The sequence below is a fragment of the Pyricularia oryzae genome, chromosome 1 (genome assembly GCF_000002495.2).
Source record: "Pyricularia oryzae 70-15 chromosome 1, whole genome shotgun sequence".
In the NCBI taxonomy this organism is placed as follows: Eukaryota; Fungi; Ascomycota; class Sordariomycetes; order Magnaporthales; family Pyriculariaceae; genus Pyricularia; species Pyricularia oryzae.
Genome location: NC_017844.1, coordinates 106,645 through 121,444, shown reverse-complemented (window position 1 = coordinate 121,444; position 14,800 = coordinate 106,645). Strand labels below are relative to the sequence as shown.

Genomic DNA, 14,800 nt, shown 5'->3' with positions numbered 1-14,800 from the left:
TCGACACAGAATTCTTTTTTGCATTGTAATAACAGATTCACGCGTATTTCGAAATTTTGGCTTCCTGGATGAAGCCCCGAAGCGAGCAGTAAATGAAAGAAAGGGAGAGACGAAAAAGCACACACGCAGCATGTCCATATCAGCAAATACTCTTAAATGTGCAAGTCGTCTATCTTGGCTGGCAGGGACAGACTCTTCTGTACCTGCACACGACACATGTCGTACCTCGGCCGGAAAGCAGGCTGTACGGCAAGATATAGAACCTAACCCTGATGCTTAGGGACACTGGCTCCAGACCTAGTTCTTGAGGTTCTGCCCTAGAACGCCGTACAGTAGATTTTAGACTTTCAGGTGTCAAGGGATCTGATCTGGCTCCACAAAAACATCATATAAGTGTGAAAATGCTCAACTGGGTGTTCGTCCATATCATTTTTCATTAAGCGGCTGAGTACAATCTTTCCCGTCTATGATATATTACAGCTTTCTAGGTTAATTGTCCCGTCCGCCTATTTCCTATGTCCTCTCTTTGGCATCATGGTATCTACTGCCTCTCTCGCCTCCTGGGAGCTGCCCTGATGATGTCGTCCACTCTCAACAGAAGCTGTAATAATAAGTAAGGTAACGTTAGAAAAAAAACTACAATCACGGCGCACTCTAAGGGGAAATATCCTCATGACATACCTCAGCTGCCTCACTGGCAGATGACACCACGGCCTTCTTCAACTTGTAGCTCTCGATGACGCCAATGTCTCGCATGTCTGCAATGCCACCACCGGGTGTCATCAAATCCAGTCCGTATGTTGTCATTCCATCGTAGATAGCCTTGCGCAACCGAGCAACGAGCTCGCCAGAGTCAAGACCAGCGTTGTCGGCCAGGATAGTGGGAAGCTGGCGTAGTGCCGTGGCAAAAGATGCGACTGCCATCTGTCTCTTGCCCTCAACGCGCGTTGCCGCACCTTCCACCGCTTTGGCCATAACCATCTCGGCGCAACCGCCGCCAAGAGTAGTACGAGGCTCCTTCACTGTTTGTGACAAGACGGCCAGGGCATCGTGCAAGCTGCGCTCGGCTTCATCCAACAGCTGCTCCGTAGCACCACGCAGCACGATTGTGCAAGCCTCACCAGCCGCAACGCCCGAAAATTTGATCAAAGTATCTTCGCCAATGATGATCTCCTCAATCAAATCACAATGACCCAGCTTGACCTGGTCCGGATGGTCGAACGTTGAGGTGATCTCACCACCAGTGACCAAAGCCAGGCGCTCGATGCCATCGAAATCGGCATGCTCTATCGACATGATGCCCGCATCAGTAAACAGCTGCTCCGGCCAGTTATAGATGAGCTGCCTGTTGATGAAGCAGTTGATTCCGTGCGCCTTAATCTTGTCGACCTTGGCCTTCATCTTGTCCTTCTCCGCCTTCTCAAGCTCTGCAAGCTTGCTTGTCGAGCCGACCTTCATACGTGCACCGAAAATCTTGACCTTGTCCGTGTCCATAGATGTGTTGGCGACCAGGATCTTGGCGTTTTCTAACCTCTTGGGCTGGTTCACACCGATCTTCTTGTCCAAAATGAAGCCTTCGTCAAGGAATGAATCACTGAGCTTGCCGCCTGCCTTCTTGATAATCTGAATGTGACTGAGGTCTGAAGAATCCTTCAAGCGCAGGACGGCTTCGCATGCGAGCCGAGAGAAATGATCACGGTCTTGGGCCAGCACCTTGGAACTGAGCGTCGTCCTTGCGATGGCGAGCAGATCCTTCTTGAAAGCCTCGGGGTTCTTGCTGTGATCAACTGCGGACTGCTCAAGGGCCTCGAGGGCTGCTCTGCTTGCTATCCGGTATCCCTCAATGATAGTTTGAGGGTGGATCTTTTTGCCGACAAGAATCTCTGCTTCACGGAGCAACTCTGCGGCGAGAACGGAAACCGATGTAGTGCCATCTCCGACCTCGTCATCCTGGACTTTTGAGATGTTAACCAGTACCTTTGCAGCGGCGTTGTCGAGGGCGATGGACTTGAGAATGGTTGCGCCATCGTTGGTCACCATTATCTCTCCGGTGGAACTGCAGGCCAGATCAAATCATGGTCAGCTTCTTCGGCGATTTATACTCGGCCTGTTTGTGCGGCGGTATCCAACGCGCCACAGTGAGCGGGTGGGAAACATACGCTGACTGCAGAATCTTGTCCATGCCCTTGGGTCCTAGTGTGCTCTTCACAAGGTCGCCAACAGCGATGGCGCCGACGAAGGCCGACAGACGGGCATTCTCGCCCTTCTCCTCCGTCGTGCCCTCCTCGAAAATCTGTGTTGGGCTAAAGGACGACTATAGGACGCGGCTAGGTCAGCGATCGAAAGTTGCAAGGCTGTGTAGAGGGGGGATGGTGTGAACATTTGCATAGGTTGCTTTGCCTACATACCATTATGTTGACCAGATGCAAGATATGTACGCAGAAGTGAGACAGGGACTTGTGTGTTTCTACAAAACGCAGATTTGCTAGCGGCTAGAGACCGTTTGCGCCGATACCTTTTCCACCTCCAGAGCTTGAAATTGTCGGAGCTTGAGCTGCTTCACCGACGAGCCGCAAAGAAAATAATGGCGACAGGGAAATCAACTTTTGGTAGTCGCTCTGTGGTACCGGTACTTTCGAATGCACGTTAATTCCGCAGATTCAGAAAGTAGACGATACAGAGCACCCCTCAAAGTGGGGCACATAACTTTTGCGAGGGGCAAAGCCGACCCGACCACAAACAGCCTGCGCGTGTCTGAAGCCAATAACGCGGGGCTCGGAGCTGGAACTTCAAATCGCCGTCCCACATCTGCCAGCTCCGAAAATTAATTCGCTGCCCAGAACACCAAAAGTCGCAGGTGCTCCTCCTGACTGCGACGACCCTTGGCCCCGAAGCGCAGAAGCCCTTGAAGCAGCCGCCGACAGCTCAAAATATACAGTTGTCGCTTATTGAGGCCATTGCAAACGAGGCCCTAAAAAATTGCAACGCCAGTCGGACTTTTCCAAGTTGTCAAGGTCAAGCCACACAAACTACAGGCCCCACGAATCTTGGGAGCACCCCGCTTTCGCACAAAAATTTCCATCTTTGGAGCAAGCATAGCTATCGCCCGCGAACCGACGCCGACACGACTGCGAACGAACGCTTGATCAACCCGGAAGTTAAACGCCTACTGAGCCCTGCCCAGCATGGCTCCGTCATACGAGCACCTCCGCGAGGCGGACCTGGACGAGGATGAATTTGACGAGGATGAGGTCGACGTTTCTGACCTCCGCGAGAAGTTCGAGGTGCAGTTGGAGCAAGGCTTCGACACATTTGTGGTTATCGATGGCCTGCCAGAGGTCACGGAGGAACAGAAGCCCAAGCTTGTCAAGTTCCTGTTGAAGAAGCTGACCTCGGTCGGCAAGACAAAAGAGGACATGATTGATATGCCCATGGGTCCTGATGGCAAGTCACTTCGGTAAGGCTTAACCTCAGGAGTCTGCTTATGCTGCGTGTTTTGGTATAGGAAGCATTTCTAACCCCTGTGCTGCAAAAAGGTTTGCTTTCGTCGAGTACTCTTCGCCCGGCGAGGCCGCTGCTGCGGTTAGGCAGCTGGACCGCGTTCCCCTCGACAAGAAACACACACTTCGCGTCAACAAACTTATGGATGTCGACCGTTTCGGACGCGAGGGCAGGATAGATGACGAGTACCAGCCACCCCACATTGACGAATTCCACCCAAGGGATCACCTGCGCTCGTTCATGGCCGACCCTTCGGGCCGTGGCCGCGACCAGTTCGTCATGTTCCGCGGCGACCACGTCGGTGTTTTCTGGAACAACGAGAAGGATACCCCAGAGAACATTGTGGACAGGCCAAACTGGACCGAGAGCTTCGTTCAGTGGTCTCCTCTTGGCACATACTTGTTGTCAATGCACATGCAAGGTGTGCAGCTCTGGGGAGGCCCAAAATGGGACAGGTTAGGCCGGTTTCCTCACCCGTTCGTGAACATGGCCGCCTTCTCTCCCCAAGAAAACTACCTTGTCACCTGGTCAAACCGCCCCATATCTATCCCGGACGAAGGCCACCCTGCTCTTTCCATGGACGACGATGGCAAGAACTACGTGATCTGGGATATCGCAACAGGCAAGCCGCTTAGGTCTTTCGCCAATCTCGACCTGCCCCCTGACGACCCCAACAAGCCCCCACGGAAGCACCCCTGGCCTGCTTTCAAGTGGTCATCCGATGACAAGTACGTCGCGAGGTTGACCCAGGGCCAGTCCATCTCGGTGTATGAGCTGCCGCGCATGAACCTGCTCGACAAGACTACGATCAAGGTTGAGGGTGTCCAAGACTTCGAGTGGGCACCGTCACGCCCGCAGCGAGATGGAGTCAAAACCTATGAGCAGATGTTCTGCTACTGGACACCGGAAATTGGCAGCAACCCTGCCAAGGTCGGTCTGATGTCCATTCCCTCGAAGGAGGTAGTCCGCTCGCTTAACCTTTTCAGTGTGTCCGATGTGAAGCTACATTGGCAATCTGAGGGTGCTTATCTCTGTGTCAAGGTTGACAGGCACTCGAAGTCTAAGAAGTCTCAGGCAACAACGCTGGAGATCTTCCGTGTCAAGGAGAAGGGAGTTCCGGTTGAAGTTGTCGACACCATCAAGGATACTGTTATCAACTTTGCATGGGAGCCCAAGGGTGACCGCTTCCTCATTATCACAACAGTCACGCCAACTGGTGAAGTGGCCGTTCAACCTAAAACCGCCATATCCTTCTTCTGCCCCGAGAAGTCAAAGGGATCCACAGTCGGCAACTTCAAGCACCTACGAACTCTGGACAAAAGGAACAGCAACGCTATTTACTGGTCGCCTAAGGGTCGATTCGTCGTGGTCGCCACTGTTCACAACCAGAACAGCTCTGATCTGGACTTCTTCGACCTGGACTTTGAGGGCGAGAAGCCCGAGGGCGAGAAGGACTTGACCGCAAACCTGCAGCTCATGAACACGGCTGACCACTATGGCATAACAGACGTCGAGTGGGATCCTTCTGGACGTTTCGTGGCCACCTGGGCTTCTGCATGGAAGCATACTGTAAGTTCTGTGTCTAGTCTTTGAATTGTCTTTACCTTGAAGACACACTGACCAAGAATGTTTGTACTATCAGATGGAGAACGGCTACCACATGTACGACTTCAAGGGCGAGCAGCTCCGTGAAGAGGCTGTTGAAAAGTTCAAGCAGCTTCAGTGGAGGCCGCGACCCCCTACACTGCTCGCCAAGGAGGAGCAGAAGCAGATTCGTAAGAACCTCCGCGAGTACTCACGCGTCTTTGAGCAAGAGGATGCCGAGCGCATTGCTGGCGCAGACCAAGAGGTTGTCGACAACAGACGTCGTATTCTCGAGGACTGGTACGAGTGGCGCGAGTCTGTCGATGTGGAGGTTGATGAGGAGAGCGCCGCAATGGGTGTCTCCTCCAACCCGGCCGAGGAGTTACTCAAGGCCAAGACGGCTGAGATCCTTGCAAGCGGCCAGGAGGAGGAGCAAGTCATTGAGGAGATTGTTGAGGAGGTGCTTGAGGAGAGCGAGGAGATTGTGAGCTAAATCAGCAGTCACGCGGCGTTTTCTTAAATGGTCTGGTTCTCGGTAAAAGTCAAGGGCAGCGGTCGATTCCTGGCGGGCGCAGTTACTTGAGAATGGATGTCATGGCTTTAATACGTAGAACGTATGTTTCTTTTTAGTACAAAATCCAAGGATGACATGATGATACCTTATGGTAAGAAGTGAGAATGCAGTACGTGGACATCACGGCAGTAACGATATTCTGGACGACTCGTATAGGAAGTTATTCATTTTGGTTAGAGGGCAAAGCAAATCCCTATTTTGTGAGTGAGATAAGAGATGGAAAGTCAAGACAGAAGAGTTTTTGAGCTGGAGAAAAAGTGTAAAAACCGGCTGTCGTGTCTTGGGCATAACCTAGTATGGCAACACTGCCCCCTCACACGCAAAAAAATTTAAATGAGCACAATGGAGATCCCGCTATCTCTCTTGAGCACGTGGCTCAAAGGCGGAAGAAATATGCAGAATTGAACAGAGACATTGTATTAGAGCCAACCACCAGCTGAAGAGACAAGGCTGTCAGCGCAATGCTGCGGCGCAGCTTCTAAGCTTCTCGGATAAATTAAGCATGTGCCAATGGAAGGTACAGTACATCTACATATACAACTCCAGGAGGCAGGTCGGCTAGCAAGCGAATGAAGAAGGCTGGGTGGATTGTAGATCTTGATTACAGGATTCGCACACTGCGTTTCGTCATTACGGACTGTGTTGGCTGGATTGAAACCAAACACTGGGCGGGCCTCTGGGCACGTCGACTGCCGGCTTTGAGGCTGGTTCTACGTGGGCGTTTCGATGCAATGCTTTTTTAAGGGGAAGCCCCACATACAGTACAGTGTGCCCTTGTCCATGAACCTCCTGATTGTGCCAACGGATTTCGATGCCAATTGACCATGAGCATGATAACAATTTCCTCCGACGTTGTGGTGTTATCTTCCTCACAGATGCCGTCTCGTTTCTGCATTGAATTGGCGTTACTTCGCTTTCATCCCATCTTTTGATCGGTTGACTGATCATTGACTTTTTTGTTGGCAGCGTGTTCTTTCCTTCTGGAACACGCCGCCCTCTCGTGCAAGAGCCAAGCTCCACCCCACGATTAATTCGCGACGCCTTCAGCCATCGAGCTGCGACGTAATTGCACAGAGAAGATCGCATCGCTTGGTAAGTTCGGGAACTCAATTTTGAACGTAAAGGTGGATTTATTGAGCTAACATAACCTACCAGATGCGACCAGAACCTTGAGCTGGATCGAGTTGATTTCTTGACCTTTTTTGCTATTCCCCGGAGGTCCCCGCGCGCAATCTACAGTACAACGAGCCTTGTGGCAGCAGCCTCGTTTACGTCCATACCCGCATGGGAGAGACCAGGTCATCCGGGACTTGAATTTGATTCTCGTGGAGGGGAACCAAAAAAAAAAGAAATCTGAAATGCTTCCATCACTCCGTTTCCAACGACTCGTACCAGTCGCCGTTCTCGTCCTGGTCTGCTTTTTCCTCCTGAGCTCACGGCTTCGAGAAACGCCGGACCCTGCCCTCGGCGCTCTTGACGGCGCCATCAGCCGAACCGAGGGCGCATCTGACGCACATTCACAAGCCCAAACTCCAGCGCCACCATCAACACCGACGACCCCCGAGACAAAAAGCGACGACGTAGTGGCGAAGCCAGCCCCCTCTCAATGCGCGTCCGAGATTGAGCGGCTCCGTGCCTTCGGCGTGTCAAGCCAGTTCGTTTACTACCGACGTTGCGTCAAGCCCAAGCACACGTCCGACGCCCCCAGGGATGTCGTCTCAAAGATACAGAAGCCACTCCTCGAGAAGGGCGCTCACATCAACCTTGATACCTGTACACACGACGATCTTCCGCCATGCTCCCCCTTAACGTTGGCGGTGCCGCCCAAAAACCCGACAAAGAAATACCCCCACCTACTCTTTGGTATCTCTACCATGTACAAGCGGCTGGAAGAAAGCCTGCCGGCATTTGAGACATGGCTTGGCGGCTCCGAATCGCCCATGGTGGCCGTGGTGGTGGATGCAGAGCCTGAGAATGAGGCACCCAAGGATTTCAAGGCCATCGAGGCCATGTATCTCAAGGCAGGCATCAAGCTAACATGTGTGAAGCCGCGCAACTCGACTCTCAGCGTGGACCAGAACCACTTCACTGTGATCGAGGATCTCGTCGAGGCCGCCACGCCGGGGATCAAGTGGATAGGGTTATTGGACGATGACACCTTTTTCCCTAGTCTATACAACCTTGACCAGGAACTTGCCAAATATGATTACAAAAAGTCCGTTTGGCTTGGGGCACTCTCGGAGGACTTAGAGGCTATCCGCAACTGGGGTGTGATGGCATTTGGAGGGGCCGGTGTCTTCCTCAGCGTGCCTTTAGCCCGGGAGCTAACGCCACGCATTCCGGACTGCATCAATAACGCGCGCCGCAACACGGGAGATGCCATTTTGCGCGACTGCATCTTTGACGAAACACATACCAAGCTCACCACCGTCACGGGATTGTACCAACACGACCTTCGCGGCGATGTCTCAGGTTTCTACGAGTCTGGCGTACGCCCGCTGTCTTTGCATCACTGGAAGTCGTGGTACCATGCGCCTGTGGACAAGATGGCCAGCGTAGTGAATGTGTGCGGCGACTGCTTCCTGCAGAGGTGGCGCTTCGGAGACGATACACTTTTTGCAAACGGTTACTCCATCACGCAATATTCCGCGATTGAAGGGGGTCTTGACAATCTTGACCTGGAGAGGACGGAGACCACATGGGTTACGAGTCGCAACGACTTTGACTGGAGTCTGGGTCCGCTCCGGGAAAGACTCGCCGATGGAAAGAAAAAGTCGTACCTCCTGGTCGACATAAAGCAGACCGACACAAACCTGACTCAGTTTTATGTTTTTAAAGGCAAAAAGGAGAACCAGGAGATCGATGAGCTTGTGGAGATAATATGGGAGTCGTAAATTTTTATAAGGGTTAATCAGCTTGAAGAACGATATAGGAACTTGAACATTCATATGTTATATCTCTTTCATATTAATACAAAAGGTTAATGATCAGTATCCATTTGCACTTGCACTCATAATGTGTGCTTGCTAGTAATCAGACGGCGATACTAAAAGTCGCCGTGTTCAAACAAATATTGTTTCTCTAGTCGGGTGGCCCTGGTTCCGCTGCTTCTCCAAGAACGATGTTCTAGACCAGAATTGGCCCTATATCAACATCAATGGGTGCCGCTGACCAGTGCTAAAGAATCAATTCCATACCGAAGAAAAGTTTATACGAGTAATTGTGAATTGTTCTCGTGTTGTACCACTTATTTGGGGACAAAAAGAGAAGACACAAGGATACCTTAGTCTTGCAACCTGACCGATGAGCTTTCTTTGACTAAAACGGCATTGGCCCGAGTCCCAAAATTAGTCGACATCAACGACCTAATCGCAGTATTTTCTTCGTCCTTTTTAGTAAACGCAAAATTTTTGAAAATGTTCCTAGGGATTTACCTGGCCTTTTACCCAAGTTCGGAGGTAGCAGCAAGTAGAGTATAGGAGGTATAGTAGCACCTAATAATGTGATTGCCAAGACTTTGACCGATAATGTCGATCAGGAGTTTGTTTAAATTGGCAACCCCCGCCAATCGATTGTGTACTAGGCCCTCACGGCTCGGGCTGGTTAGATAGGTACCTTATACATTTGGTTGCGGCTTGCGAACCGCCAATTGTATTTCCATTTATTTTATCTTATCCGTTCTTATTTTACCCCCCAGCTGGGAGGCCAGCCATGGGATGGGATGGGGTGGGGGATGGGGACGGGACCAGCTTTCACCGGTTTCTGCGAATGACAGGCGAGCCACAGCGTGCTTAATCTCCGGCTATTCGGGGCATTAAGCACAAAGATTTAAAGTAGTTGGTTATAGTTCTGGTGATGAAAATGGTCGAGCTATTGCAACTTTGGGCACCTTATCTATTCTGACGACTAAGGTATCTAGCAGGAATCTACATACCTACCTAGGTACCTACCAGGTAGGTAACCTCATATCCCTGATAAAGTGATTGATTGATTTGGGCGCCGGTAGAATAAGCACATTGGGAAGGGTACCTTACCTACCTAGTCGAGGCTTTCCAGTCGGAGTTCACGGCGATTCTTTTGTTTTCTTTTTTATTTTCTTTTTTATTTTCCTCTCTCGACATTACTTTGTCCATGACCTCTGTGTCTCTTGACTAAGGTAGGCGTCACCAGGAAATGCGCTACTGCAGCTTGGTGGCTTCGCACAGTTTGTTACTACGAGACCCGCGACATTTTTCAACGGTAGGTTTCAGTCACCAAGCCACCCGCTTAGCTCGAATCGCTATGGTTCCGACAAGCTGTTGCAAGGTGCAACGCATTTCCGACGTGTTGTCGTGGGCTGAGTGGTCTCGAATTCCTTTAGCAACCAAAGTTCTGTCGTGTAAGGACCCTTGGTTTTTTTTGGGGGGGGGATAAATGTCTTGAATCTATCTAGGACGAAAAAAAAAGTCAAATCAATTGATTCTGCAGCCAGAGAGTCGTAAGAGAGAGAAAAAAGTCATCACTGGCATAAATAACAACTTGCATTGTACAGTAGCATGGTTTGTTCCTTGATCAAGGTCAATCCAAGGAAATGGGGTTGTACTGTAAGGTACCAAGTACCAACAGCGAAAAACAAAAGTAGAAGTACCTCTTTTCCGCCTCATCCCTGGATGAAAATTTGTTCATGTACCTCATAAATGCATCTTGCAGGGAATCTACCTGTAATATCCCCTGGGAACGGTCCAACGCCCCTGGCCGGTACCTTGGATGATTTGATTTTGTGGTAGAAGCGCGGGGATGAACTGGCTCATTTGCTTAGCGCACTAACAAATTGGTATGGGGACTTTGTACCAGGGATGTTAGCGGTGCCTTGTTTCTTCTGTCGAGAGGAGGGTTGGGGTGGGCGATCCACCGGGCCTGATTGCTTGTTCGTGCAATCAATTCAATTCTTTCCCTGTGCTAGCGGTCAATTATTATCGCTCAACCGCCTGCCAGCACCAGTAGACGACGCATCATTCGTGATCGGGCTGGGCTGCATCTTCAATCCAAGTTTTTCTCCCCTTCCTCTGCCTTCTTTGCCGTCATTCATTGCGTCTTATCTCATCCACCCACGCTCTTTTTATTTCCTCAACCTTAACTTTGCCGACAAGTCCTTGTCGAGTCTGACAATTAACTTGTCAACCCAACACTCGTTTTCTAGTCATTCGTTGAAAAAGTCGTTCGCTCGTTGTTGCGATCCTTTCTGCTTACCTACTGTTGTTTTTTTGTTTGAAGGGGGGACCGTGTACCGCCATCTTCTCGACTAGAGTCAATTCCTTCGATATTCCCTGCATCCTATTTTTGGCCCCGTGGAACAACCCGACACGCCCGAGACACGAGCTGTCCCCTCACAGACCTTGATCCGTCGCATACTTCGGTTGATACTGCGCATCTTCCCGCTACACATCCCAACTCTCGCCATCCGGACTCTCGAATCACAACCTTCCATCCTGCAGACGGACCTCATCTCCCCTGGAACATTCGAAAACCTCAAACCTTAACCCGGATTTCAGTTGATTACTCGCGACAGAATATAATAATAAAAAAAAAATCTCGGCCGGCCTTCGGAGCCTGCCATTCGGCAAAGGCGATCGATACCCACAATCGACGACCACAGGCGGCATTTGAATTCGTTTGGTGCGCCCCTGTATCCCGAAGAACGGAACGATTTAAACACGGCTCAAAACAAGAATAAGAGGGTCATTTGGCTGCGTGATTCTAGCACGTTTACTCGCCTCGCACCCGTACACCTTCGGAAGATACTACTGTCTTAGCCAAAGAATGATCACAGCCCATCTGTCAACATGATGTTACACGAGCCCGCAATGGCGAATCATCTGGCCTCGATGAAACGAACCGACTCTCCTCCCGGCCTGACTGGCTCGAAATCATCCAAATCTTCGTCCTTCCACTCTCGCAATTCCGACGACAGCAGCGTCCTGGCAGACGTTAGCCACTTCGAGGAGATAGGACTCGACGACGTTGCAACCCACCTCGAACGGGAGGTCCCCGTGAAAACAGCCCCAAACCCTTTTAGCGCCTCGTACCCGACAGACCTACGAGCCGCCTCCCGCACAAAGTCAGCACCACGCCTGCCCGCCCCCAGGGACTTGGGCAAGACACGGCCTCTGCGAGAAATCACCACCGGAACCAAGACACGACCAAAGTTTCCCCCACTACACACTACTGACCTTCGGACCATCAATGTACGCAGCACAAATCTCAACACACTCTACCCCGCGCCTATGACAAGCCCCATTCGTTCCAAGAGCCTGGGCCCACGCAATGCCGCCATACTACCCTCAAGGCGCCGCAGAAGCCCGAGTCCGAACTTGTCAATGGTTTCGCGGGATCCAAGCATATCGATGATACGACCGCGAAGGAGCAGCTGGCAGGCAACCCATGAGCGCAAGTCATCATTGGAACTGGAGAGAGAGTGTGATGAGGATGACGATGACGACATTCCGGACTATCTCATTCTTGACAATGTGCCGATATCCCCAAGACCACAATCCGAACGTTCGAGGAGTCAGGCGAGCTCCAAGGCCAACTCCCCCGACCGTGGGCCCAAGGAGAGGGTCAGAAGCATCGGCAATGGCACTCCTGCTGTTGCCATGGCACACGGATCTTTAAGATCACCGACCTGGAAAACGGATGGTGCGCTCGCCTCACCTCCGACCCCCCATGGTCACAATCTCATATCTACACCACCGAGTGGCACGGTCAGCCCGATGAAGACGCGGACCAAGAGCTGGACGGTAGCATTGGCCGAATTGAATGCCGAAGCAAAGGAACTGACGGAGAAGCTCGAGGAACATGCCGATGAATTGCAACAAAAGTCCGCTCAGCGGTCAAGCACGGGTTCCATGCCCACAAATCGACCCCGATCAGCTGATTCCAACGACACCAAGACACGTCACAAGTCAGCATTGCCAGAACTGCCACCGCTACGCAGGAGTAACATCATGATTGATCCTCTGCCGATATCTAAAGAAAAAGAAGCAGTGCTCTCGAGGACCCGTCCCTCATGGCTGCCACCCAAGGACCCTGCGGAGGAGCGTCGTCACCTGAAAGAATACCAAAAGATGATGGCAAAGAGCGCCGAGGCAGATAGGCGGCGAGAGACGGCGAAGAAGCTCAAATCAGAATGCAAAGACGTAGCAGCCGATACTCTTATGCAAGTTTGGGAGTTTGACGTGCTACCAAGATGGAACGAAGCCATTCGCGAGCGTCGAACTCGCGAGCTCTGGTGGAGAGGAGTTTCACCAAGGAGTCGAGGAGCCGTCTGGACACGAGCCATTGGAAACGAGCTGGGACTGACCGAGACATCATATCGCGCCGCACTGCGTCGCGCCCGCGAGGCCGAGGAACGGGAGGCTGCAGGGAAGTCCACGTCTGCCGACCAAAAATATGCTGGCTGGATGCGTGCCATCCGACGAGATGTTGAAAAGGCCACTTGGATAGACCTAAGAATCTTCCAAAAAGGTGGCCCTCTACACCAGAGCCTTGTTGATATTCTTTCCGCCTATGCCATGTACCGCAGTGATATCGGCTATGTTGCTGGATGTAACGTAAGTTCTAACTCCTATCCATGAGATGATTCCATATTGGATGCTAACACGTCATCAGACCATGGCGGCTCTTTTGCTCCTTAACCTTCCCTCTGCAACCGAATCGTTTATCGCACTGGCAAACGTGCTCAACCGACCACTACCTCTCAGCTTTTACGCCGCCGACCCTGGCGCAAAAGCCACCGCATACAACCTCATTCTTCAAACTCTTGCCCATAAATCGCCAGCTCTGCACAATCATATCACCAACTTGCCCGACCATGATCCCGAACTATACATGTGCGACCTGTTTACTGGCCTCTTCACTTCTCACCTACCACTAGACGCTGCCGCACGCTTATGGGACGTCTATGTCTTCGAGGGAGACAAGCTTCTGATCCGTGCCGCCGTGGCGCTAATGGCCGAGAACGAAATGTCGTTGCTTGGTACCGCCAGCGCTTCAGAAGTCCATACTGTCCTTCAAGGCCGGTCTTGCACCACAGCGTCTTCATCACCAGGCTCCGACAAGCATGCCAAGTCGCAGCGCGTAGTAGGACGTGCTGGAGAGGAAGACGCATGGATCAACGCCGTGCGCTCTGCTGGCAAAGTTTGATTGTCACGCCTTAATGACTGCATGCAACCGCCCCTTGCTATTTGATGAACAAAATTTGTTCGACGCTCGACATCACGTATATACCCAGTAGTCAATCTGGAAAACTGGGCTTCATCTAAAGATTTTGATTTTCCTAGCTTTCTGTTTTTTGGGGGCGTTGATTTAACCGGGTCGGATTTTATACTGTTATAACTTCTTGCTGCAAGCTGATCTGGGGATTTGTCCCTCCAGATCGCGCTTTATTCTGTATTCTTAATCTTCATCTGGGTACACAAACCCACATAGGTACCTAGAAAGTTGCGCCCAGTCAACGTCACCGTACCTGGACATAACATGGCTATATCCTCATAGACCGTTCAATAACACGATAAAAAGTATCTATGAACAAAATACATGCGCAACACTCAAACTTCTCATTCTGTTGATTGGATGGTTGACAGTCACCTAGCTTAGGTACCTAGGGAGGTAGGTAGGTAGGTACTTACATACAGGTATCAGTCAGGCCTGAAAGACAATCCGTGTTACCCAGGGCAGGTTGCATGCACGTCATGAGCTCAACATTGGACAACGCCAATGACGCATGCCAAGCACCTGCGTCACTTAAACACAGCGTCGACACTTCTGCAGACAATTTGCCTTGGTTTTCCTCCAGTCCCAGGCTTGACGTTGCGATGTAAAGTGGGTTTATAAAACAATAAACCAAGTCCTCCAGCTTGGCCGGATTTCCTAGGGACGCGTCACTCTGACAGATACACAAATCCACTCACATATCTACCTCTAGACCTAAAACCTCCCCATTAATATACTTGCAAAGACCGCTTTGCCGTTCTAGCCGATAAGAAACCTAACAAGGCAAGTTATACCGCAAAAAAAAAAAAAAAAAAAAAAACGAAGTACAATCCTATATTGATATTTCGGGTGCCATCCCTTCATAAAACTGGCTCATCATTGAAAGATATG

General features: G+C 51.1%; 4 protein-coding genes across 4 annotated transcripts; 3 read left to right on the top strand and 1 right to left on the bottom strand.

Annotated features, from left to right (window-relative positions):
• Nucleotides 1-347: 347 nt before the first annotated feature.
• Nucleotides 348-2,591, bottom strand: MGG_01979 (T-complex protein 1 subunit beta). The gene is made up of 4 exons (XM_003708669.1): nucleotides 2,409-2,591; nucleotides 2,160-2,314; nucleotides 682-2,056; nucleotides 348-601 (listed from the first exon to the last, which is right to left on the bottom strand). The coding sequence occupies exons 1-4, from the start codon at nucleotides 2,409-2,411 to the stop codon at nucleotides 542-544; spliced, it is 1,593 nt and encodes a 530-aa protein (XP_003708717.1). The 5' UTR covers nucleotides 2,412-2,591; the 3' UTR covers nucleotides 348-541.
• A 132-nt stretch (nucleotides 2,592-2,723) lies between these two features.
• MGG_01978 (eukaryotic translation initiation factor 3 subunit B) lies at nucleotides 2,724-5,919 on the top strand. The gene is made up of 3 exons (XM_003708668.1): nucleotides 2,724-3,457; nucleotides 3,537-5,070; nucleotides 5,144-5,919. Exons 1-3 carry the CDS (start codon nucleotides 3,186-3,188, stop codon nucleotides 5,576-5,578), a joined length of 2,241 nt encoding a protein of 746 aa, XP_003708716.1. The 5' UTR covers nucleotides 2,724-3,185; the 3' UTR covers nucleotides 5,579-5,919.
• Nucleotides 5,920-6,381: 462 nt separating this feature from the next.
• Nucleotides 6,382-8,652, top strand: MGG_01977 (uncharacterized protein). Its single transcript, XM_003708667.1, has 2 exons — nucleotides 6,382-6,751; nucleotides 6,815-8,652. The coding sequence occupies exon 2, from the start codon at nucleotides 7,018-7,020 to the stop codon at nucleotides 8,551-8,553; it is 1,536 nt and encodes a 511-aa protein (XP_003708715.1). The 5' UTR covers nucleotides 6,382-6,751; nucleotides 6,815-7,017; the 3' UTR covers nucleotides 8,554-8,652.
• Nucleotides 8,653-10,600: 1,948 nt separating this feature from the next.
• On the top strand, nucleotides 10,601-14,242 carry MGG_01976 (TBC1 domain family member 14). The gene is made up of 2 exons (XM_003708666.1): nucleotides 10,601-13,248; nucleotides 13,307-14,242. The coding sequence occupies exons 1-2, from the start codon at nucleotides 11,482-11,484 to the stop codon at nucleotides 13,838-13,840; spliced, it is 2,301 nt and encodes a 766-aa protein (XP_003708714.1). The 5' UTR covers nucleotides 10,601-11,481; the 3' UTR covers nucleotides 13,841-14,242.
• The last annotated feature ends 558 nt before the right edge of the window (nucleotides 14,243-14,800 follow it).